Below are 25,641 nucleotides of genomic sequence, written 5' to 3'. Positions count from 1 at the left end.
CCTATTTCATGCCATGCCTTTGACCTCTACACATTCTACAGAATTCCTGTCCCACTGACCTGTCCACTCCCCCAGGCCTAGGGTCCCAGAGCCACCTTTATCCGATGGTCCTCCACATCCTCCACACTGGCTACCCGAATCAGCGCTGGGTTCCGTCGATCTACAGCCTCCAGCTTCATGTTGACCAGGAAGCTGTGAGGGGGTCTCTGTGGGGAGACAGGTGCTTTCAGGCTAAGGCCCAGCTCTGAAGAGCTCAGGATCCAAGAAGAGAGACATGGGGGAGGCTGTGTATTGACCAAGGCCCTCTTCTGGCTGTCTGACGGGACCATATCTTCCTAAGCTCAGCTATGGGGAAGACAAGAGTCAACTTACCACTTTGAAGGCCCAAGTGGGCACAGCTGAGGTCCTGGTTTCTTCTAGATATTTCTCCCAGCAGAAGCTATCAGGGTCTGGATAGTCTGGAAAAGAGACTAAGAGTAATATCTGGGCCAGCCAGGTGGCTCAGGGAACTCTCTGTCCCCAGTTGGCATCAAGAACATGGAAGGAAGCCAGAGGTGGTGGCACCTGCCTTTAATTCGAGCACTTGGGAGGCAGAGACAGGAAGATCTCTGTGAGTTCAAGGTCAGCCTGGTCTACAAAGTCAGTACCAAGATAGCCAGGGGTACACATAGAAACCCTGTCTCAAAAAACAAAACAAACAAAAGAACATGGACAGGGTGGAGAATCTTGGGGAAGAAATTTCCCACATGTGACCACAATTAGATGCTTGTATGGGGCTCCTGGAGCAGATGGGTCCCGGTGAGAACCAAGCACACAGGACCTCAAGAGTTCAGGGTTGTTGGAATCCTAGCTCCGTCACTTCTGACTCTATTTCTCTTACTTAGTCCTAGCGAAACCTCTGCTATACTTGGGTCAGTGGTGGTCCCAAGAGGAAGGACTTTTTGCTTGAGACCCTTGCATGTTTGAGGTAATCATTTAACTTTTTCTTCCTAAACCCCAAAATGTCAAGGCTCCGGGCCCTGTCTGTTCCCTACTTTGATCCTAAAGGGCCTGCTAAGGAGGTACAGGTACCATATCTATCATGCTAAGAGACAAGGCAAGAGTGAGAGCCAGACCTGGAAAGGATGCATGCTTGGACAGTAGCCTCACCTTGTGGAGGGGTGAGGGGCTTTCCTTGCTTCTGGCACCAGCCTACCGGGTGGATGTAGGGACTGCTGGGATCACACCTGAAACCCAAGAGTATGTCATTGTCCCAGGAGAACTGGGGAGGGCTGAGCCTGCTGTCCCCCAGCATGGCACCAGGGGCTTCCTCAGCCTCCTTCCTGGTGAGAGGGAAATGGCTGACTAACACTGGGTCAGAAAACTGCCACGTTAACTGAAAACTATCACACCATAATAACTAGTGGAGATCTATGGGTGTATGTGTGTCCGTCTCTTAACCAAGGTATTTCCTGATGAAATAGGAAACACTGAGCTATGTAACCTGTGATTCAGTTCAGATCCACAGGGCAGCTCACTACCCTCCCCTCAATCCGGAGCAAGATCTGAATAACTGGGTGGGGCCACATGGTGTTTGAATGTCCTAGAGGGGATGGCCCCTGCCCATGGGCCTCTTTCCCAACAGGTCCTAGTACCAGTAGTCATAAGTGTCATCCCAGTTGTCAAAGTGCACCAGGAAGCGACTGTCCACCACATCAGTCACGCTGGCCACACAGACGAGGGATGGGTTCATTCGGTCCACAGCCTCCAGCTTCATGCCCACCTCGAAGCCCACTGGAGGAGAACTCTAGGAGTAAGAAGAGAGCTGTCACAGCCAGGGTCAGGGTGGCTGGAGCTAGCCCAGAGCCTTGGCAAACGAAGGAGCAAGTTCTCTACATGGATTGCCTGGCAGTGGGAAACGGGCACAAGAGAGAAATAGGCTGGAGATGAGGTTGCTCTGGGACACTCAGGGACCTCTGTCCTCCAAGTGCAATGATCGTCACAAGCTGACTTGTGGGAGAAGGTAAGTGATTGTCAGGAGGCTACGTATGTACCCCAAAGTCCTGGCAGGCTGAGGACAGGCTTGCTTGAGGCAGCTGGGGCAGTGGTCGGGTGGTGGGGTAGGGAGCATTGATGAGTTCCACCGCTGGAGGGAGCAGGGACACTCGTATTGGCTGGGTAGTTGCTACAAGCAGGCAGAAGCTTCAAAAGACAGTGCCTCCTCATCTCTACATGCCTGTCTAAGACAGTTATTCTCCTCTTAGAAGTGACATCTGTGACCCAGAACACAATGCCAGTTAATGGCAGGGCCAGAGGTCAAACAGTTGACTTAAAAAAATCAGCATTTCCCATCACTAGGAGGTGGGACCCTATTAATCGCCTGTTAACCCCAAGTATATATATAGTCTCTGGGGCTGGACAGGAATGGGAGAGTAACTGTCCCTGTGAATAGCATGATGGAGTCCATGGCCCTTCAATATAGTCGTGGGGGCAAGGGGCACTCTACTACTGACCTGCACACCCAGCCCCCAGTATGGAAGTATTTTCAGTGGGAGCTCCCTATCTCTCAGACCCTTTGTTTGGGATTATGTGATACTTAACTGTTTAAGCTGCCACCTGTCCCTGAACAGATTGAAAACAGGAGGTGAGCTGGTGGAATGTGACTGGATGAAAAAGGGGGAAGGCTGTCAGAATAAACTTTGACCTTACACCAATAGGCTGCAGAGCAAACCAAAGGAAGATTAACTGAGCAGTGACAAGTTAGTGACCAGGCTGCAGCAGTCGGCTAGGGCCTCTGGAGCCTGTATGGGGGAGAATTCTGCAGCAGAGAATGCTATGGTTTGTGTGTCCCCTAAAGGGCCCTGTGCTAGAAGGGGACTGGAGGCCTCTGGCTAGTTGCTGAGAGACTGAACCCTTATTAGAATAGGAAGCAGGCTAGAGAGATGGCTTGGTGATTGAGAACTTGCTGCTCAATCATAAGGACAGGAGTTCAGAGCCCAGCACCCACGACCTGCAGATGTTTGTAACTTCTGCTCCAGGTTCTGAGGGCCTCTTCTGGGCTCTATGGCACACCGGCACTGGCATATGCAGACAAAACACACAGGCACGCACAAAATCATAAAACAAAGCTTGAGCCAGGCAGAGGTGGCACATCCTTTAATCCTATATTTGCAAGGCAGAGGCAGGAGGATCTCTGAGTTCAAGGCCAGCCTGGTCTATAGAGTGAGTTCCAGGACAGCCAGGAAAAAGCAAGAAGCAAGGAAGATTGCCCTTAAATCCCTGTGACTCCCTGTGATCTCTTCCATACATGCCTTCGCCAGTGTTGGGTAATCTGCCATGAAGCCTCCTTGGAGGCTCAACAGAAAGGGCTACCTAATCACAGACTTTCTGCTTCTGAAACTATAGGATAAAGTAAGACTCTTCTTTCTGTATCAGTCAGGTTTAGACACTTTGTTATAGACACAAAATGGATGAGGGCTGGTGAGATGGTTCAGGGGTTAGAGGCATCTTCCATCAAGCCACGCTGTTTGAGTTTTGAGTCCCTGGATCCACATGGTGGAACTGGAAAACCCAGTCCCACAAGTTGTCCTCTGACATCCTCCATGAGTGCTATGTGGCATGGGCATCACACACACACACACACACACACACACACACACACACACACACACACACAAGTAATTTAAAAGAAAATGGCTGAAGGCAAGATGGAAGGAGGAAATGGGAATGTATAGCCAGCACCCCCCATTTTGACTTTGCTTTCCCCAGGCATCCCTCTTGGGCCTGAAGAGACCGGAATAGAGCTGAGAGCAGCAGATGTGCTCCCTTCTGCTGAGTCAGATTTCCCGGGCTGACTGCAGTGACTTTGGCCTGAGGGGTGGTGGTCACTTTTACCCAGATACTCACGTGACTCTGGCTCACAAACAGGTGCTTGGGGGCTGCCTGGGCTCTCGTGCTGCACAGGTACTGGCTCCAGCTGAACTCTTCCTCCTCGTAACCTGGGCCCCTCGGGGGAATGAACAGAGCGCTGTGCAGAGGCTGCGCCATGGCCAGGGCACCAATAATGAAGTAGAAACAGGCAAGTCTGAGGTCCCCAAAACCCGCAGGGCCCCTCTGCTAAAGGAAGATGGGACCGGAACACTCAGAGGCTTCAGGAGCCTCAAAGTGCAGCTGTAGCAGAATGGGACAGAAACTGGCCAAAGTTCAGCTTTCTCTCTCTCTCTCTCTCTCTCTCTCTCTCTCTCTCTCTCTCTCTCTCTCTCTCTCTCTCTCTCTTCCTTCCTTCCTTTCTGTGAGAGGCAGGGTGACTTGAAGGAGTAAGGGGTGGGTCTAGGGACTTGCTGCCTTCCAGGCACCAACCCAGGGAGGTGTTACCTTTGGGAGGCTGCAGTTTATGTCCAGTCTTCTCAAACCAACCAGCAGGATGAATGTCAGGGGAGTTGGCATTGACCCAGAAGTCACGGCACTCAGAATACCCATCAAAGTGCAGGCGCAGGCGGTAGCCACACACCTGGCCGTGGCAAGAATCAGAGATGCCACCTTCCCACTCCTTCACCTCTCCTGGTCCAGCCTGCAGTCTCAGGGATCCCGTGCTAGCAGGTACCCCGAGTGCTGAGTGCAAGATGGGCAGGCGCTATGGCAGCCTGCTGCCCTCCTAAGCCCCAGCTAGGCTGTGGAATGTACTAGAGAATGCCCTGTGTCCTAGGGTCTTCCCTTCAGCCACCTCAGCTCACTGTACACCCTCAGTACGCCCTGCTATGGCCACGCTCTATCTCATGCTCCAGAGGCCATTTTGCTGTATCTGCTTGGAATTTTCTGCTCAAACACAGGTCTTGGCCTTCCTATACTTTTCCTGCCTCCTCAGGCCAAATGGGATATTCCTTGATCTGCAAGCCCATGGCCTGTCACTGGTGCTGTGCTCATCTCAGATTCCTTTCCTAGAGGAAAAGGGCCCTATTTGATTTGAGACAGCATCCCCACCTTTTGAATCTTTCATACCTCCCCACCCCCACCCCTGCCCCCGAGCACAGACAACTTATACTACTCAGTAATACAGTATCCCACAGCTCCCCCTCTGCTTTCCAGATTTTGCTTTTAGCTTTACCTATATTCCAATGGATCGTCTTGGGTGTCTGGGCTTCCTGAGGCAAAGCAGCACCTCCCTCCCACCCCCAACAGCCCCATCACTCTCCACTGAGACAGTGGGAGGGTATTTCCAGCTCACCTCAGCCACAGTGAGGATGAAGTACATGGATGGGTGTTGAGGGTCAATGCCTTCCAGCTTCATGCCCAGTTTGAAGCCATTCTTGTTGTGGGCGACTGCCTGAGACTGTCAATGCACAGAGTGGAGACGACCCAGCTTCCATCCAGCCTTATCCTTGCCTAGTGCGCTTGGGGTGAAGGAGCTGCCTCTAGGTCCCATCTGCCTGCTAGTCTCAAAGGGGGTGAATTATTGGGGATCTGTCCTGCAAGGGGGCCCCAGAGGGCAAGAGAGCTGCAAGACCATTCTTAAGGGTTGGCTCAGGGCTAGAGTTAAGGGCTCTCTCATCTATGGTCAATGCTGAACTGGGGGAAAGGTACCAGGATCCACAAGTCAACAGGTAAGGGGTGAGCCTGGAGGACTCCCTCTAGGACACCCTTTTCAACTCTGGACATCTTCATTCTGTTAGTATGTCAAGCACTGTTCAGAAGAAAAACCCAGCAGGCCCGAGCTTGGTAGTGAGTCCCTGCATTGATAGGGTAAAATCTCCTTAGACTGATATTGCCCAACTCACATCCTGGAAGAGGCTGACTGGGGCAGTGACAGCCTTCTGCTCCTCCAGGTAGGACTCCCAGGACCAGCCTTCCTTCTTCTCACCAGACCCTGCAGAGACAAGACAGGCAGGCTGGTTCCTGGGCTGCTGCCAAGGCATGGACAACCGGTTCCCTCTGACTGAGCTCTACCTTAACCTCCAAGCAAACCTTTGTCTGCCCACATGTACCTCTTGCCACACTCAGCTATGACAGTGCCAGGCACAGGGGGCTCAGACCTGAGGCGAGGTCACAGGTTCTGTTTGTTTCTCCTCCCGCCCCCAAGCCACCGTCAGCAGAAGCCCTTAGGATTATATAGCAACTAAGGTCACAAAGTCTCAGCCACTCTGTCCTTGGAAATGTGCAGGTGAGGATTAGTGCTGAAGCCTGAGCCAGGGGACTTAATCGTGAAGCTCACAAAGGGAAGAGGAGGAAGCAGAAACGTAGGAGGGAGAACAGGAAGGAGAAAGTGGAGGAGAGGACACACAGAAATGAGATGGTTTTCCTAAGTACTTACAGGCATAGACGTACAAATGTGGGCACAAGCCTAGTGTACCCCGGTACATGGACCAATTTCAGTCTTCCCAGACATGTACATGCTGAGGGTGAGCACATATGTGTGTGACGAGTACATGTGCTCATGGGTATGAGCATGTGCAAACACACACACACAGGCACACGCAAATAGGAATATTTTATTTCCAGAGCCTACAGTTTAGGTCTTGTTTATACCCTTAACAGTACCTGGGGGAGGAGGGATGGGATGTTTTCCTGCTGCTAGACTCCTGGCTTCCATGCACAGGACACTTTCAAGGCTGTGACAAGCAGTTACCCAGAAGGTAGGCTGGCCAGCTCAGCTGAGCTGCCTTCCACTGAAGGTCACAGACAATCAGAGGCCCAACAACGCATAAGAATCAGTTTGTGTTTTGGGTGGAAACAGCACTCACTTCTGGAAACGGACTCAGCTTTGTGATGCTATCTACCACAGAGCGCGCCTAAGCCCCTTAGTCACTGAACCTAACTGAGCTCCCCACAACCCAACCCAATTGGGCTAAGACAAATATTTTGTTCATCAACTGATCCATCATTCAAATTCTCTCAGAGATTGATGTCAATGCCAAATCTAGTGCACATCTCTTCAGGGCATCCTTTGTCCTGAGTAAGATTCCTAGCACACTCCCCCAGCCCTCTACACAGCTTCATCTATACTCACCAGCCAAGGGCGTGAAGAAACAAAATCAGAGCTCAGGATGCCAGCCTAATCATGTTGCTGCTCCCCTCACCCCACCCCACTGGGATACCACACCATGCTGTCTGATTATTTTATCCAGATCACCACTGCTATGACCAAACCCTTCATAATAATACCCAGGTCTTTCTCCCTAGGTAACATCCAGTTTGCCTTACCCTCCCCAAACCGTGACACAAGCTCAGTCAGTGGCTGAGTACGTGCCAGCATTCTCATCTCAGGTACCTTTTTTGTTCCTAGGCACTCAGTCCTGAGTTCACTTCCTTTCACCCACCCTCTAATACAGCCAAGCTATAAGACACTCCCCCACCCCCGTGCCGAGGCAGACACTTCTCACAGGCACTTTGCTGATCTGTTAGCTCTTACACCACCAGCCCTCCCTCACATCACTTCCTCCCCTGCAACAGTACTTTTTTCCTCAATGTATATGGTGCCTCACCTGTACGTCTGTCTATGCACCATGTATACGCAGTGCCCGTGGACGTCAGAAGAAGGTATCAGATCCCTCTAAACTGGAGTTACAAATGGCTGTGAGTCACCAGGTGGATGCTGGGAATTGAACCCAGGCCCTCTGAAAAGCATCCAGTCTCTATAGCACCCGCCAATACTATTGTGATGCTCTCACTGGACATAGCACGTAGCGGGACTTGAGCCTTCTGTCTGTCACACACCACCTTGTTTTACCTCGACCATTTAGTGGAGCCACCTGTATGCCATGTCTGCTGCCAGAAACTGGGAGTCCAGATATGCCTCAAGGATTTAACATACATCATCTCTTTCGGAACTCACAATGCCTTCAGGTGACAGGAAGGACTGGTGGGTACCCCCTTCATAGATGAAAAAAGAGATCTTGTATTGTGTATCATCCACAGAAAAGTGGCCTGGCTCCAATACCTCTCTGTCATCTCTGTATTCCTTCTGTGGACAGGACCATTTCCTCCAGTTTCCTGCATCCTTTCTTCTCGGTGAACTTTTAGTCTCTTCTTCAAGCTCAAATAAGTCCCAAAGCTCCCAAAGCACAATCTAAATATTATACACTGATACCCAGCCAGCCAAGGGGGTGCTTGGGGCTAACATCTAGGATGGGTTTCTTGGCAAGCCATGTAGCTGTCTGTTGCTGGATATCTGTATACTGTGAGAAGATGTGTCATTGTGATTGGTTCAATAAAAAAGCTGAATGGCCAATAACTAGGCAGGAGAAGTTAGGAAGGACTTCCTGGCGGAAAGAGAGACTAGGGGATGAATCTAGGTGTGTGAGAGATGCCAGTGAGACACAGAAGAAGTCAGACATACAGAAGGGGGTAGAGGTAAAAAGCCATGTGGCAAAATGTAAAATAATAGAAACTGGTTAACCAGTTTCTTAAGTTGTAAGAGTTAGTTGGATCAGGTGGTGGTGGTGGCGGCGGCAATGCACACCTTTAATCCCAGGACTTGAGAGACAGAGGCAGGTGTATCTCTATGAGTTCTAGGCTAGCCTGGTCTACAGAGTGAGTTCCAGGATAGCCAGGACTACACAGAGAAACCTTGTCTGGAAAAACTGACAAAGAGTTAGTTGGAAGCAAGCCTAAGCTAAAAGGTCAAGCATTCATAATTATAATAAGTCTCCATGTCATTATTTGGGGGCTGGCAGTCCCAAAGAAAGTCTGACAAGAAAGTCCAACTACATTGGCACCTAACATGGGGCCATGTATACCCACTCAAGGCCCAAGAAAGCTGACAAAAGTTCTGAACATGGAGCTAGACATGGTTTCTTAGTAACCACTATCTCTCAAGCAGGCCCGGTGCTAGCAGCATACAAAGGCATGGCTTCTTGAAGAGGGCCTACTGTGCAGCTAAGCGCTTGAGCAGCTGGTATGCCACTCAGCCCTGGGTTCAAACCACAGTGCACGCACAGCTTCCCAGAACCAGGATGGTTAGGTGCAGCTGAGATGATTAGGCATGTCTGGGACAGTTAGGCACCACTGCCTGTGGACCCAGAGGGGTCAGAGCCAGCTACCCCCACCATGTGCTAAGCCAGTTGTGCAGTGGAGGGCCTGGCTCTTTAAGGTTTGTCTCCACAGTCAGAGAAGGCTGCAGACAGGTCCAGGCTGAGAAAACCTCTGAACAGGTACAGTATGCTTGCAAATGTGCTAGATGCTGAAGAAAGAAGAGAACATGGGTATAGACAGTTTATAAATAAAGTCTTTAAAGAGAGAGTAAAGTAATATAAAATAAAGAAGCCACATAAAGATGGGAAATAGAGGACATCTGGATCTGGATCCTATAAAGAGCTTTGTTAACTTTAAATATTTTTAAATGCTAATAAAAATATGGCAGCTGCTGAGAGATTGAATTGTAGAAAAAAACTACTGAATTAAACCAGCCCATATATTTTAAGAATGTCTTAACTTTAGAATAGAAGTAAAAAAAAATAGGTTGAGTTTGGGGAGAGGTTATTCCTTTGTTTCCACAGGAAACAAAAAGGTATGGATTCCTTAAAAATTAATAGAGACCAGATTTGATTGGGGGAGCGTCCTGAAAATCTTAGCTGAAGATGTGAAGGAAGAAGCCAAGAAAACTGCAAGAGAGGTGATGTTTAAGCTGATCCCTCTACATGGGAACAGCTGTGAGACTGGATGAGACATGATAAATCTTGTCGACAGAGTCCTCATGACTTATTATTACGTGTTATCCTTTCATATGGCATGGATAGAGATTTATATTACAGTTTAGTTATGCAGTCCAAAAGACTTATACCTTTTACCTACAGCCCTTTACCTGTTGACAGATGCCTTTTACCTGCTCAAACATAGAACAGAAAATCATCTTTAGCTGACATTCCATACTTCTGTTAATGCAGATATGTATGCTACCTTTAAAAGTTTGTATGTTTTCAGAAAAAAAGGACCAGACACCAACGAAGACAAGTAGCCCAAGTGACCTAGTCTCTCAGACTGCCTCTGTTGTAGTTTCCTCAACAATCTGTATCCAGAGCAACCTCAAAGTGGCTAAGACGGTCCAGGCTCACACACTATCCAGTCATGCACTTTCCCATCACACAGAGACTGGACACGACACCAAATGACACAGCCAGCTCTTTCAGGACTTGACCATTATCCCAATGCTCTCAGGGTCCCCTAACGATGCCATCGCCCACTCCCTACACCCGACAACAGGAAGTATAGTATTATGTTGATTTTGAATTTTTTGAATGCTGACAAGAAAACAACTGCTGCTGAGAGACATGAGATTAGAAGAGAGACTGATAAAATATACCAACCTAAATATTTTTAAAGATGCCTTAACTTTATAACAGAAGTCAAAAAATAAATTTGTAAAATGGACTTAAAAGATGTATTGCTTTGGAGAAGTGGTTTTGCTTTTGTTTCCACAGGAAACAAGAGGCTATGGATTCTTTCCAGGTTAAGATGAACCAGATTTGATCAAAGGAGACCTCCTGAATTGATATTTATCAACAAAGGTTATACTTGTCTTCCCAGGACTTGGCATTTATCTCAAATTTTCTCAGGGGTTCTTTTTTTTTTTAAAGATTTATTTATTCATGTTCTTTATGAATGTGCATTTTATGAATGTCTTCATGCACACCAGAAGAGGGAATCTGATCCCATTACAGATGGTTATGAACCACCATGTGGTTGCTGGGAATTGAACTCATGAATTCTGGAAGAGCAGTCAAGTGCTCTTAACTACTGAGCCATCTTTCCAGCCCCTTCTCAGGGGTTCTTAAAGATACTTTGTTCACAGACATCAGGAAGCAGTTTGGAGAAGATAATGTCCACATTCCCAGGAGTTTGGGGGTATGGATCATCTTTGGGTATTTGGTGGGTTATGTATGTTTGTTGTATTTAGGGGAATATAGAAATATAGGATAAAAAGACAACTATTAATCTCAGATATTTTGCATTGGCATGCATTTTGTTATAGTGATAAATTTAAAGTTAATTTTGTTACACTGTGTATATGTTTCTATTCTTATTTAAAGGATTTTTGCATGTTGATATAAATTTAGGTCATTTTTGCTATACAATATGTAATTTCTACTCTTGTCTAAGAGATTGTGCTATTCATCTCATTTAAAATGTAATGTATAGTTAAATACAAATTAACAGTCATCTATAATTGTCAAACTTACAGTCATGTTAGTTAGGTTTTCTAGATATGCAGAGATATATTTTAGATGGATAGGTAATCTTCAAACATTTCAAAGACTTACAGAATATGGCATTTAAAATGTTCTAAGAACTTAGATTTTTTCTTGAAAGTGAAACATGTCTGCTCCTGGAAGCACCAATTACTTCAATAGGATGTTGGGCATTGAAGAAACTCCTTATGGGCCTGGCGTTGGTGGCACACACCTTTAATCCCAGCACTTGGGAGGCAGAGGCAGATGGATCTCTGTGAGTTTGAGACCAGCCTGGTCTACCAAGTGAGCTTCAGGACAGCCTCCAAAACAATACAGAGAAACCCTGTCTCGAAAAACCAAAAAGAAGAAAGAAAGAAAGAAGGAAAGAAAGAAAGAAAGAAAGAAAGAAAGAAAGAAAGAAAGAAACTCCTTATGGAGTTTGCTTTCAATGTGGCAAGGCTAGCCATTTAGGCAAGAAACTGCTCTTGCCTGGACAGCTTGGCAATATGATGTATGAACTGGATATGAAGAACCCACAGAAAAATGACTGCTGAACTTGCTAAAACAAGTTCATGCTTCATGAAAGAGTCTGTCAGCCATTATGCAGGACACAAAAGAAAGCAACTAACAAATTTTGCCAAAACAGGTAGGACAGTCTTTCAAATTTCCTGCCTCACTAAGAAGTCTGCCAGATACTTTAGGCCTATAGGTTGAAGATGGATGCCCCAACATTACAGAAGAACTTCGGGTGACTGTCTAGGCAGCCAGATATGTCTGTCATTTCTAGAGTTTTGGAAGTTCTATAATATACTTCCTGTTAACTTAGGAAATATTATATCCTTGTGGGGGTCTTTGATGGAGTTGAAACTAGATCATTATAATTATAGTTTTCCTTGGTTATGATAAAAGATAAATTAGATATAACACTTTAGACTAATAAAGATAGGGTAGATGATAGAGTATTTTCTTTAATTTTGCCAAATACAAACAAATACTATAACTCTAGTTCTTTTATTATATGTTTTATTATATGTAATTTTACAATGTTAAAGTTAAAACCTTCCATTTTAATAAATCAGAAAAGGGAAATGATGTGGGATGTCCTTTTATACAATGAAAATATCTATTGCTTTTATTTGTTGATGAATAAAGCTGTTTTGGTCTATGGTAGGGTAGAATATTCAAGTAGAGATACAGGGAGAAGGGAGGTAGAGTCAAGGAGATGCCAGCAGCCGCCCAAGGAACAACATGCCAGAGCACTGCTAGTAAGTAAGCCACAGTCCGTGTGGCAATACACAGATTAATAAAGATGGGTTAATTTAATCGAAAAAGCTAGCTAGTAATCAGCCTGAGCCATCAGTCAAACCATTATATTTAACATCAAGTCTCCAAGTGATTATCAAACAATTATAATTAATATTGAGCCTCTGAGTGATTATTTTATATGCAGCTGTGGGGTTGGAGGGCAGGACAGAGAAATGTTCAGCTATACCCCTTTATGATCTTTCTTTTCTAGACTTATCATACTACCAAAATATCTCTGAAGTAAGTAAAAAGGTTTTTTGTTTTGTTTTGTTTTTGTTTTTGTTTTTAGTGTCACTGTATCGACTCATTTCCAACTAAGGAACAGAACAATACACAAAACTGGCAAAGCCCTCTGTGAACTAGCCAATCCTTCCTCTTCACACTTTACCATGAACCTCTACACCTCTGGACCTGTGGCTTTGTACAGGCTGAGATGTCTAGTTTGGGTATCCTGCTCCACAATTTTCTTCCATCCTCCTACCTTTACCTCACCTTCTAAAGAGCCAGGCCCAGTTACAGCATCCGGCTAGGGCTTCACAAGGAGTAGATGTTCAACAAGTGTTTATTATATGACCAGAGAAAGGACAGATGGGTGTACTGAGTCACGGAATGACTGTATGTGGCAGCTGTCCTGTGAAACAGCTTTGCATTTTCAAACTTCACAGGCATGTCATACTGTCATATGATAGATAACACACTGTTACATGATATATGATGTACCATACTGTTATATGATAGCTACTTGTCTACATATCCATCTCTGCAACTGGGAGCTAGTTAGGTGAGCCTTGGCTTCAAGCTCACTCTGAATGCTCAGCTCCAGCCAGTGCCTGATACACAGTAGACAATATCTAGAGGATAGAGGGAAAAACTGTAGCAAACAGGATACCCAATATTCATGAGCCACCTAAGGCTACATAGCGAGATCTTGTCGAAGAGAGTGGGGAGAGAAGTGCCCTTATGAACATGCTGCCACTGAAGAATTATTCTGAAAAGCTAATGAAAGCCGGGGACCATCTTCTCCCCCAAATTAACGGGTTTGTAGAATTTTGCATGGATTGTTGGTTTAGGAATTTCAGTTAAGAGAGTGTTTCTCTAGCTGAGCATGGTGGCATACGCCTGTATTCCCAGCTCTATGGAGGCAGAGGCAGGGCCAGCCTGAGATGCATAGTGAGTTCCAGGTCAGCCTGGGTGTATAGAGTGAGAAGATGTCACAAACAAGCAAGCAAACAAACAAACAAACAAGAACCAGAAGCTATTTCTAAGCTGGCTTATACCTGGAACTCAGGATCTGCAAAGCAGAGTCAGGAAAACTGTAAATTGGAGTCTAGCTGGAGAAAAAAAAAAAAAAAACAGAACACCTCGCTGGGCGTTGGTGGCGCATACCTTGAATCCCAGCACTCGGGAGGCAGAGGCAGAAGGACCTCTGTGAGTTCGAGGTCAGCCTGGTCTACAGAGCTAGTTCCAGGGCACCCTCCAAAACAATACAGAGAAACCCTGTCTCGAATAACCAAAAAAAAAATCAAAACAATACAAAAAAACCACCTCACTAAACTAGATGGTATGGTACATGCCTTATAACCTCAGCACTTGGCTGAGACAGGAGACCCATTCCTTTGAGGTCAACCTAGGTTGTACCGTGAGACTCAAAAAAATCCAAATGGGATAGGAGTGGTAGTACACGTCTCTAATCCCAGTACCAGGGAAGCAGATGCAGATGGATCTCTGAATTTGAGACTGGTCTAGGGAGCAAGTTTCAGGCCAGTCAGACATACACAGTGAGACTCTGCTTCAAAACAAAACAGATCATCCAAAAAAGCCAAAAGGAATCTGAAAGAAAGGGGTTGTGGAGGAAGAGAAACAGAGAAAGTGAGAAACAAGATAGAGTTTCTGTGGTTGGTACCCTGACTAGTGTCTATACTGAACTACACTCATATTCTCAGGGCCCTCACAATTCCATGCCACTATAGCATTTTAACATAGAGTCAGTTTCTTACATCCAATTCAAAAATGAGCAAGAGTCTGAATTTCTCCAAAGGAAACATATCACTTACTAGTCGTTAGGAAAACACAAATTCAAACAACGGGGAGCTACCATGCCACACCCCACAGGATGGCTAAGATGGGAAAAACAAAGAGATGTCACCAAGTATTGAGGACAGGGATAAGCTAGAATCCTGCACATTCTGTCCAGGATGTAAGATTACAGTATAGCCACTTTGGAAAACAGCTTAGCAATGTATCCAAATGATAAACACAGAGTTATTATGTGAAAGAAAATTTCACTTCTAGGTATATGCCCAATAGAAATGAAGCATATGTTTACACAGAAACTTGTACAATATTTCAGATAAGAGAACATAATAGTCCAAAATAGAAGTAATCTGCCCATCAATTGATGAGCAATCACGACATAGCTGTTATTCAACAAAAGGGAATAAAGTCCCCATGGATAGGAAGACATGGCCAGTCCTTGATACCACCACACTTCAGGACCCCATGCAGGATGCCATTGGAATGAGATGGCCCAAATATGTAGAAGGCAAACTGATGGTTATTTGGGAGATAAAGGTGGTTTGTAGGGATGGCCACTGGTGAGCTCAGTTCACCTACTGAACAGGCATTCATTGAGAACCCGCTCCATACCAGGCCCTAGGCTAAACATCCAAGACACAGTGACTAATAACCTCAGTGCCGGGCTGGCAAGATGACTCAGTGTGTAAAAGCACTTGCTGCCAACCCTGATGACTAATCATTGATCCCCAGGCCCCATGTGGTGGGAGGAGACTGACTCTAGAAAATTGTCATCTGATCTCCAACAGGCTGTGCCTCCCCCCAGTAGATAAATGTAACAAAACTATAAATAAATAGATAGATAAATTCAGGTCCTGTGTTGATGTAATTTAAATGTTGGAGAGGAAAACATAACATTGCTACATAGATGATTACCAGTATGGTAAGCTCTGCTTAGATCCAGTTGACAGCTGTCACCTGCATCTATAATAGTCCTAACAGCAGGCCTGACGGCTGAAGCTAACCACGAAGAACCTCTTCCTTGGAATCAGATCAGGAGGTCAGGCTAATGACCAGTGTGGACTTGCCAATACCAAAGGGAATTAATGCTACGTGGCTTCTCGACTTCCCAGGAGGGCCTTCTCATGGCTGAACAACACAAGATAAACAACCCCAAGAACAAACATAGAGTCATGCACAAACCACAAGTGGTCTCACTCAGTCTCTTTCTCTACACTAACCTGTGCTCTCTGGCACCCCGTACAACCACAACCACAAGTACACTTTCAGTCTCACACCCCCAAAATTATATAAACACTTCACATAAACAAATACACACTGGCCACCATACCCAACTGGCTTCTGCACTCTTCACTCTCTGGCGTGCTGGTGGTGGGCTGTCTTTCTGCATCTTTTCCTTCTTCTTGCTTCTGTAGAAAGAAAGCCTGATTCCAGCTTCCTGTCCTCACGTGTTGGGATGTAAGTTAAGCCTCTGGTCCCCAGTCCCTGCCTGGCAATCTGGTCCAAAGCTATGCTTGAAATTGGAAGAGTTCCTCTAGGGTCTGTGCAAGAGCTCTGCTCCTGGAGTCAATCTATTGCTTGGATCCGTACCGCTGGGGGGTACAGATTTGTGTGAGCACACGGACCCTTATCATACAGCCTGACTTCACTTCTCATCCCCAGGTGGGGAAACTGAGTACATGAACGTCTGCTCTGTGCTGATTTTATCTGCATCTCCAGCTTCAGCCTGTGTCTCCTGACCTCTTATCTAGGTACAGGACTCCAGGGATTTTGTTTTCCACTGCCACACATCCAGTCCCCTTGTGTGTGTTGTAACCCTATCTTGGATTGACAAGATTACGAAATGGGGCTCCCGCTTGGCATATCTCTCCCCGTGTCCCTCTTTTTTACCATGGCTTCTGACTCTGATTCCTCTGATGGACTCTGGTACTCCTTATGTTTCCTCTTCTTCATGGGTTTTAGGAGCTCAGAAGCGATGGTACAGGCTGAATTCTTTACTATGACTGATCTAAAAGAGAACCACTCTCATTAGAGGAAAAACTAAAACAAAACTACCCCCCATACATTCTACAGCACCCACTGTATTCACATGCTCATAAGCCCAGAGTCAGTAAAACATAATGGATGAAAATGGGGCAAGAGAGGCTGTAATCCCTCGTTTTTACCGCTTCTGGAAAGGTGGAGGGCAGTGGTCTCCCGAAGAACCAAGGTCTGGTGCAGTGCCTTGTTGAGGCCCAAAAGTCTGGCACTCTCTAGAGCTCGTGTCTTCTGGGGGTTCCTGAGAGGTGACTTCTTGAGGGTTCCGGTGGACATCTGTGGGAGTCCCTGGACCTTAGTCTTCTTTCTCATCCCTGGACAGTCACGGTCAGGCTCCGCCCACATCCCTACACCCCACTGAACAGCACCCCTTCAGCTCTTTCTACTTAGGGCTGTATCTGGTTACATTCCCATCCAAGAGTCACCAGGGAGCTCAAGCATCACCCACCCACATCATCCACCCTCGGGGAGCAGGTTCTTACCGGGGTTCTGGGTGCCCATACTGCCTCCGATAGGGCCACCTTCATGTCCAACCAGGACTTCTCGCTGCCGTTCCGGGCTTGGTGGTCGCTCTACTCCCATCATATTCAGGGGCATGTACTCGCTTATCCGAAACTAGAGATGCAGAATTCTGAGGACTGTGACTGCTACATCAGCTTTCCACCCACCTTGGGTCACCCACACTTTTTTTTTGCTCTGCCAGCTAACCCTTCAGGTCTACAAACTCCGCCCACTCCTCCCAACCACGCCCCCACCTACGGTGCCAGTCCCAGACTGACACTAAACCACCAGCCTCAGCATTTCCGTCTTAAGTCCCGCCTTCAAGCCCACCCCACAGCTGCCAATCCTCAAGGGCACTAACCCGTAGGCCACTCCCAGTTGAAGGTGTGGGAACCCCTGTCCAATCCAGAAGCCTGACTGTGCTATTGGTCCCTGGCCCCGTGCTTAGCTGTGGCACAATGGTGGTAGAAATTGGTTCGCTGCTCGTCACCCGCTCCAGGGCGCCCACATGGACTTGCTCCCGGGGATAGGGCACATCCAGGCCAGTGCTGGGCAGACCAAGGGTGGCGGCATTGGCTAGAAACAGATACACGACAAGACAGGGCACAGGTGAGCCCTGTGACACTTGTCACCCATATGTATCCAGTTGAAAAGCAAGTAAAGTGAAAAGTGGCTGATGTGAAGGCGCACGCCTTTAATCCCTGCACAGGAGGCAGAGACAGGTGGACCTCTGAGCTTGAGGCCAGCCTGGCTTACAAAGCAAATTCCAGGGCAGCTAGGGCTACACAGAGAAACCCTGTCTCAAACAAAATGAAACAAACACAGCAAAGAGAGTGAAAGGTGTCACCCTAGCCACACCCACACTCTCTTGAGCAGGTATGGAATCTTCAGGCCTCTGACCTTGACTTACTAGGAATAATAAAGGCAGTTGCAGGTAGGTGAGGACGTAAGCCTATGCTGTCTCTGGCCAGCAGGTGCACACTGACCTCCCCTGACGAAGACCCCTTCGGTGTCCTTAGTATCTCCATTTCCGGGAGCCCCTCCATCCGCATGAGTCTACAAATTAAACACAGCCACCAGGATGATGATGGGGGAGGGAAGGAGTTTGTTGGAGGAGAAACTGGTCACCTTCAAGTCAGTAGCTTCCTGAGAAAGGTCTCATCTCTGTGAGAAGTAGGGTGACTTTTGTTTTATAAGACAAGGTTTCTCTGTGTAACAGCCAGAAGTAGGGTGTTTTGTTGAACACCAACTTAAGATCTGACTACTGGCCTTTACTTAGGTTATTGATGGAACTCTGGCCAGGCCCTGCATCCTCCCCTGCCCATTATTTGTGAGGATGGGCATAATGACATGTGTGAGAGTACCATGCACACTGTGTGTACAGAAATGGCTTATAGGAAGCATGATTCAGGCTAAAGGTCCTGTTTTGGCCAGTGACAAAGCCAAGCTAAGTTGGAATCACTTCTTCCTTGATCCCCTGTTTCCATTTCCTTTCTTTGAGCACTCAGGGTCTTCAGAAACCACATTCAACTCTATCCAAACAGGGTTGGTCCTCGAGGAAGGTGATATCTTCCCAATCTTGTTGTCTTGTGTTCCCCTGTGCACCACCCACCCAACCGCAGACATAGCCTTGGCTGAACAAATGCACATACCTGAATGGCAAAAGACAGCTTATGAAAACCCAGTCAGCACAAGGTCCAGAAGCTGGGGGTATAGCTTATTGGCAAAGCACTTGGCTAGCATGCGTGAATCCTGTGTTCACATCCAGCAGAGGGGTAAGGGGATAGAAAAGAGAGGAGAGGAGAGAAGAGGAGAGGAGAGGAGATCCACCTGCCTCTGCCTCCTGAGTGCTGGGATTAAAGGTGTGAGCCACCACTGCCTGGCAAGCCTGTTTTCTGAACCGTAAAATAAGATAAAGGTGGTAATGGCACCTACCTGAAGGGGCTTTGGTGAATGTTGGCTGTGAAGTATCGATACCAGCAGGGCTTCAACAAATAGCAATCCTCTCCCTTTAGACAGAAACGCCAGGGAGTTTGACAGCTTCTAGCCAATACCATGGACACTGCCTACTTGTAAAATCAGGTTGCAATGGGTGTGGTCTTGTGCCCACCCTCCCTCTCTTTCTTGCTGTTCCTGTGTTCATTTATTTCCAAGTGTCTCCTCTCTAAAATGGAATATATTACAGTTGTCTATCATTATAAGTATAAAGCTACGGTATAAACAGGTAAGTAGATAAGGTCAGATATGTGACCTGATTAATTAAAGCATTCAAACCAAACAAGATGAGTTTTTAAAATTTGAGTTTATAAAAATCCAGAATCTCCAAATTTCAATTCCAATTTATTTTGCTTTTCACAGCTTGTGTTTATACTACTTAGAAATATTTACTTTTATTTTATGTGTACAGTTGCTTTTGCTGGAATGGATGCCTGAGCACCATGTGCATGCAGTACCTGCTGAGGCCAGAAGAGGGCTTTTGATCCTCCTGAAACTGGAGTTCCAGATGGTTGTCAGACACAGTGTGGGTGCTGGGAACTGAACCTGGGTCTTCTGCAAGAGCAACAAGTGCTCTTAACCCTGAGCCATCTCTCTCTGCCTTTGTACCACTTTTAATTATTTTAAATAGAATAAATCTTTTATTTAAAATACCGATGAACATACAGAGTGGCTGCTTATTCAAAGAGTCGTGTGGCAGGTGTCACAGAGAAGTAGCTGAAGATGACCTTTCTGATGGGGGCTTGACGTCTGCTCTCAGCAAGTCCTGGAGAACCAACGAAGTGCCAGCACTGTTCTATGCTCTGGGGACATAGGTGCTACCAAGACAAAGGACTCTCATGAGGCTTATCTTTTAAAGGATGAGGTTGGAACTGGAGATATTCGGAAGTTATTGACTACAGATAGTATTTAAGATATAGAAGGGGCTTCAGAGGAAAGAGTGGAGCCTTGGAGCACCATAACAATTACAGGTTGGGGGGGCAAAGGAGATCCAGTGCCAGTGTGAGAACGCCTGCAGTGAGACGGGAGGGGAGTCAGATGAGACCCCCTTCTGGAGGCTAGTGGAGACAATTGTCAGCCATCAGCCTCAGGTTCCGCGGAATTAGCCAGGGGAACTCTCGCTCAAATGTTCTCTCCGTTGATAGAGGGCTGTCAAAGTCCCACCCCTTTACCTTCATTCCAGGCGTCTACAGGGCCAGCTCAGGTTTAGGGCTTCCTGCTCCACAGGCTGGGGCCTCTGTTGAGACTACATCACCATTTCACCGTCTCTGTTCCATCTTGCTGGCTTCACAAGGCTACTCTCATAAACCTACACTTAAATCTGTTTCCAGGGAATCCTACTTAAAATGAGAGTAGTTCAATAAACAATTTTTCGAACGTGTTTGTGCTGCTGTCTCTTGCTGTCTGTCAAGCTTTCCACACACATTCCACCCAGAGCCTTTCGAGGCCTCGTATACAGCAGACATCCAATAAACGCCCCACTGGTAGGTGTTGGAGACAGGGGAGATAGTGCTGGAGGCACACAGAAAACTTGGCGGGGGGAGGCGGTCCCAGCTCGCCCTCGCCGAAGCTGCAACCTAGACTCTAGCGGGTGGAATGTGCTGTTGGAGTGTCCAAAGACGCCACCCGCCTCTCTAGACTAATGCAGACAGTCGCGGGCGGGGCGGTCACTGATCCATCCGCTCGCTCTGCTGAAGGGTTACTTTTTTTAAACGCCAAAATGGCGGAATTCGTTAGTCCCCCCCCCTTTATAGCCAATATTTTAAAAACCCTGTTTTTTGTTAAAAATATTGAAAATCATTGACAGCGGAAAGTTTGCTAAAATGGCCTGTGGAAACCTCAAACTCGCCCTCCACACACCCTCTCATTAATGGAAACTCTTAATTGATTTGCATCTCTTCGCAAGGCCGAGCGTCTGCCCTCGCCGCGGCTCTGGATGTAGATAGCAGTGCCGGTGGGCTCGGCTGCTCGCCCGGCATCCCGCAGCGCCCACAAGCAGCGCCCAGCCCTGGTTCTGCAGAGCCACCTCCCCAGTCCGCGGTCGGTGTGGTAGGAGCTGGGAAAGGACCTGGGGCGGGGCCCGCAGGACACTAGCTCTCGCCATGCCGTCCGGGACTGGGGTGTGACGTCCCCAGAGCACCCAGTCCGAGCCCAGAGACCCGTGCTTACCTGCAAGGCTAGCGGGTGCAGCGCGCGCCAAGTGACCGTGGGAATCTGGTGCGGCGCGCGCCTGCGCACACGGGGGGGCGGGCCCGTTCCCTGCAGAGTGCGCGCAGAGCTCCTTAGCCGCCAGGTTTGAGCGGCAGTGGACCCAGGTTGCCCCTTTGCTTTCTGTCGGAGTCCTGGGGATACAGGCTTAATTGCCTCTTCCCCACGAAACCCGCTAGCTTCTCGGGAGAATTGGGTGGAGATTCTTACAGTATTCTGGGAATCACAGAGCCGAGAGCAGCAGCCAGCCTGATGGACCTCCAGCTGAGTGGTCTACATCAGGCAAGGTGCATCCCCGCACACACCCGGGTCCCATCTTTGGAGAAGGGGATTTCAGGAGTTTTGGCAAACTCTCCTAGGATGGGTGAAGAGCACGCACAGCCAGAACAAGGAAACCTGGCACCACGCGGGGTCTGGCCTGGCATGAAGGACCCCAGCCATTTCAGCCTTTGGGTGACCCACTGCCGCTGGCTGATGATGTGTACCTCCTGCGCTTCCATTCAACAATGGAAGACGGTGTCATGCCATGCTCTAAGGTTCGACAATGTTTCCTGTTGTGTTGATCTGAGCAGGTCACTGGCTCCTCTTGTGCATTCCTTTCCCTAACTCACATGTCTCTACCAGACCTCTACTTTTTTATTGGTTCTTATTCTGGCACCACGGCTGTAACAACACAGAGAGTTGATAATTCAAGGGTTTAAGAGACCCTGTGCTCTAGAATGAACCAGTTCCTAGTAGAGTGGGTACTAATTAATGTCTTCTAATTGTTTTCTTCAGTGCACCACTTCCCTTACATTCTGGATTTTAATTTTTCCCCATATTTCTCAGAAAAGGAAACAGGTCTATTTGGCTCTTAGGTGGTAGCCATCAGCCAAATCTAAAGATTCCTAGTCCAGATGAAAAATAGTTAAATGGTAAGTTCTCCCAATCGCTGTGATCAAGTTTAAATTTATGCAGATTTTAGGTATTGTTTACATGTGTTCTGTCTGACCTCAAAGGTTTTAATCACATTTTGTGTTCTCAGGGACAAGATTAGTCAGAAAAAAGATGGATTGCCAGAATCATAAAAGCCTCTTTATACACACCAGCGCACAACAATCACTCCTTTTTCTTTTATCTCTATTCAGACTCTTCTTATTTAAGATTCCAAGATGGTTAAGTCTTAAAGTGGTAAATCTATTAGAACACATGGTTTCTCAATTACAAACCCATCTTTTAGTGATTCAAACAGATGCATGGAATCTGAGCAGGTGGGATCCAGAAACAGCTCATCTAGACCTCAGTTGCTATATTCTGCCTTAATATCTGTTGTTTATTCCAACACCTCCAGGGATGGAGAGCCCCTCCCAAACAGATGTGATGTGGGCAGCTCTGCCCCTATGCTGGTTATCCTGATGGCCCCAGCTTATTTTTAGGAGAGTGAGCACGTCCAATGCTTCCTTCACTTTCCACCTCTTCCCCAGAGTGGGTCCAGATGGTGTTGGCATAGAGAAGCATGGAGGAGACTGTTGTTAGGAAGCAGTCCATATTTCCTGTTTCATTAGAGTTGAAGTCACTGTTGTAGTAGTCCAAAGATCTCAGGATAGAAGGGTTTTGCTCTTCACATGTGAAACATTTCTGCTACTATAGATATGTCAGACTGTGCAAATCAGGAACCCTTCTAATAGACAGCCAAAAAGACTACATAAAAGTATTGCAAGAGGTGGCTCAGCGGTTTAGAGCGCTTGCTGCTCTTGCAGAGAACCCAGGTTTGATTCATGGCTCATAACATCTGTAACTCGTTTCAGAGGAGTGGCACCAAGAATGCAAATGGTGCACATGCACACACATACATACTACATACAGACATGCAAGCAAAACATTCATACACATAAATTAAAAATATTACCAGCAGCAACTAAACAGAAGGATGGGAAATAATCACTGAACTCATCAGGAGCACACAGGGACACGGCAACTCTGCCCTGACATCTCTCTTGTGAAGGTAGTTTTGGGGTAGGGCAAGACCCAAGAGTCTTGGGTTTTATCACTCACAGTGACAGCAGATGGGACATTAAGCCCTTGTGGTATTGTGGACTTGGAACTCTGTCCTTTCCTGTTAGTTTCTTGAAGGGTCCTAGGACACTGGCCTCATTCTTCCCAGGATGGCCACACTAAATTCTTTGCTGGGGACAGAACCTAAGGATCCATGCATGCTAGGCCAAACAACCAAACCACCAAAAAACCCAAGGTCTACATATCCCCAAACCTTCTTTTAGAAAAAAAAGTCATGAGATAGTCTAACGTAATCCTGTGTCAGCTTCCCAAGTAGCTGACACTATAAGCCCAATTTAGCCACTATTAGGATTAAGGTGACAGATCACCAAATTTCATCCTTGGGGAACAAGAACCTTTAGCAACTACCTCACAGGCCATTTGGGGTGGGGCTCAGAAAGTGTTTGTTTGGCTGCTCAGTGCTTAGTGAGACAAGTCATCAGAGGATGGAACCCCTAAGCTCACACCACACACACGGGGGTAAGTCCATCCTACCATTTAACAAGTATTGCGTGTATATGATGTACGGGTAGAGTGCCATAGCTCATGAACAGAGTACAACTTTTCCACCACTGGTTCCAAGGATCTACTTTTTTTTTTTTTTTTCTGAGACGGGGTTTCTCTGGAGGCTCTTTTCTCTGTGACTTTGGAGGCTGTCCTGGAACTAGCTCTTGTAGACCAGGCTGGGCTCGAACTCAGAGATCCACCTGCCTCTGCCTCCCGAGTGCTAGGATTAAAGGCGTGCACCACCAACACCCAGCTTGTGTGGCAAAGCTTTTCCCTGGTGAGTCATCTCCCTGGGTCTACCCTCTTGGCAGTCATACTGAAGCCAGAAAAGTAAATGATTCACTTGTACACATAAAGGTACTCTTCCAAAGAGACCAAACACCAGTCATGGGATCAACCTGCCCATTTAACCATCAGTAGACCTGTTAAGTAGGGAGAACCATACCAAACTGACTTGAGCTACCAAAGGCACATTCATGTAGTCCTAGTGACTGAGGCAAGATTTCTTGAGCCCAGTCCAGGGTTTGTGCCTGGGCATCATAACAAGGTACCATACCTTTTCTATGTAAGGGTGTTCTGCCTGCATGTTTTGTCTGTTTCTTGAGTGTGCCTGGATCCCTGGGATGGGCGTTACCATGTAGTGCTGGGACTTGAACCTGGGTCCTCCAGAAAGGCAGCCAGGGCTTTTAACCACTGACTCATCTCTCCAGCCCTTAGATTGCTTTCTTTGTAACTATTAAGCCAGAGGGACATTCCCTATCCTGCTGAGACTGGTTTGTTTTGGAAATTTTGCTTTCACCTGATTTCTTGGAAAGTCAGCCAAATAGCTTAATTTGGGTTGGTAACAGAACTTTTTACCAGGAATAAGTCCTCCACTGTGGTTTATTGTGATGTTCACACATTCTGTGTTTTGTGTGTGCATGCACATGCTTACATGTCTAGAAGACAACTTGCAGTTCTTTGATCATTGGGGGTCCTGAGGACTGAACTAGGTTGTGTCAGGTTTGGTGAAAAATGCTTTTACCTGTTCAGCCATGGCTTGTACACCCATTTTGGTCTATTCTTTTAGTGTCTACTGCTAGAGCTCAATCCACAATGGCCTCCTGTAAGCTTTCACATAGGAAGGGAAGCTCACAATTAACTGAGCCCACTCTCAGATTGCAGAAGCTGCACCACCTCTTTTGAACCCACAGGCTGTGGAAGCCTGAGTCTATGTAGCCTTTCTTAGTGCAGGATCCCTGAAAGAATAGGGGACCAAAGAAAGTGATGTATGAGGCCCTTTATAGGCTTCGGTCCTTTAAAATTGTATCACAAGGTTCCAGATACTCTAGATAGGTAATCCAGCTGAGCAGACTCAAGCAGACATAGGACAAGGTGATAGTAGAGCTTGTCCATCCAGCACTGCAATCTCAAGCCCCAATGCTAAAGCCCCCCACCCCCTTACTTGGTATGAGGTCATAAGCATTCTGAGTTCATTTACCTTTCCAATGGTAACTGGCAAGCACCTGGTACAAAATAGGTGCTCAAGAAAATTAATTTTTGATTTTTATCTTGCCCAGAAAAAATGGAATATGACTTTCCTTTTTCCTCCCCATACGTACCTTGCTTGCACATGTAAGTATGGGCATGTGACCTGCACCTAGCTGGCTAGTTCAAATGAAGGCACAGTCCAATGAAATAAAGGCCTAGTTTAGGAACTCTGGTGTTTTTCTTTAACACTCGTTGAAACAACTGGTTAGCTGATCAATCTACAACTCCGAGTTGGGCATTGCATCCACTTAAGCCTTAGGCAAGGGTTCCAACACTCAGCTGTACCAAGTTTGCTTGCTCTTCCTGCCTTTAAAGAAGTACAGTAGTCATCAAATGGTAACTTAGGGTG

General features: G+C 46.9%; 1 protein-coding gene across 6 annotated transcripts in view; it reads right to left on the bottom strand.

The window, feature by feature from the left end:
- Window positions 1-23,883, bottom strand: part of L3mbtl1 (L3MBTL histone methyl-lysine binding protein 1) — a 33,992-nt gene extending 10,109 nt beyond the window's left edge. For 2 of the 6 annotated variants that reach the window (XM_040732904.1, XM_040732905.1), the window contains exons 1-16: window positions 19,680-23,883; window positions 18,954-19,568; window positions 17,929-18,074; window positions 17,380-17,594; window positions 17,000-17,132; window positions 16,646-16,793; window positions 16,371-16,488; window positions 15,811-15,889; window positions 5,754-5,842; window positions 5,204-5,308; window positions 4,354-4,489; window positions 3,886-3,977; window positions 1,635-1,786; window positions 1,150-1,226; window positions 373-458; window positions 96-206 (exon numbers count right to left, since the gene is read on the bottom strand). In XM_040732904.1, the coding sequence (XP_040588838.1) occupies window positions 96-206; window positions 373-458; window positions 1,150-1,226; window positions 1,635-1,786; window positions 3,886-3,977; window positions 4,354-4,489; window positions 5,204-5,308; window positions 5,754-5,842; window positions 15,811-15,889; window positions 16,371-16,488; window positions 16,646-16,793; window positions 17,000-17,132; window positions 17,380-17,594; window positions 17,929-18,074; window positions 18,954-19,075 (1,809 nt within the window). In that variant the 5' untranslated portion in view covers window positions 19,076-19,568; window positions 19,680-23,883. Of the gene's footprint in view, window positions 1-95; window positions 207-372; window positions 459-1,149; window positions 1,227-1,634; window positions 1,787-3,885; window positions 3,978-4,353; window positions 4,490-5,203; window positions 5,309-5,753; window positions 5,843-15,810; window positions 15,890-16,370; window positions 16,489-16,645; window positions 16,794-16,999; window positions 17,133-17,379; window positions 17,595-17,928; window positions 19,569-19,679 lie in introns of those variants that run through there. The other 4 variants (XM_040732900.1, XM_040732901.1, XM_040732902.1 and 1 more) reach the window with 4 other exon arrangements.
- Window positions 23,884-25,641: the final 1,758 nt, after the last annotated feature.

This window comes from Mesocricetus auratus, unplaced genomic scaffold, assembly GCF_017639785.1.
Source record: "Mesocricetus auratus isolate SY011 unplaced genomic scaffold, BCM_Maur_2.0 Super-Scaffold_100028, whole genome shotgun sequence".
NCBI lineage: Eukaryota > Metazoa > Chordata > Mammalia > Rodentia > Cricetidae > Mesocricetus > Mesocricetus auratus.
Note: the sequence above shows the minus strand (reverse complement) of the source record. Positions and strands in the feature narration are given on the sequence as shown.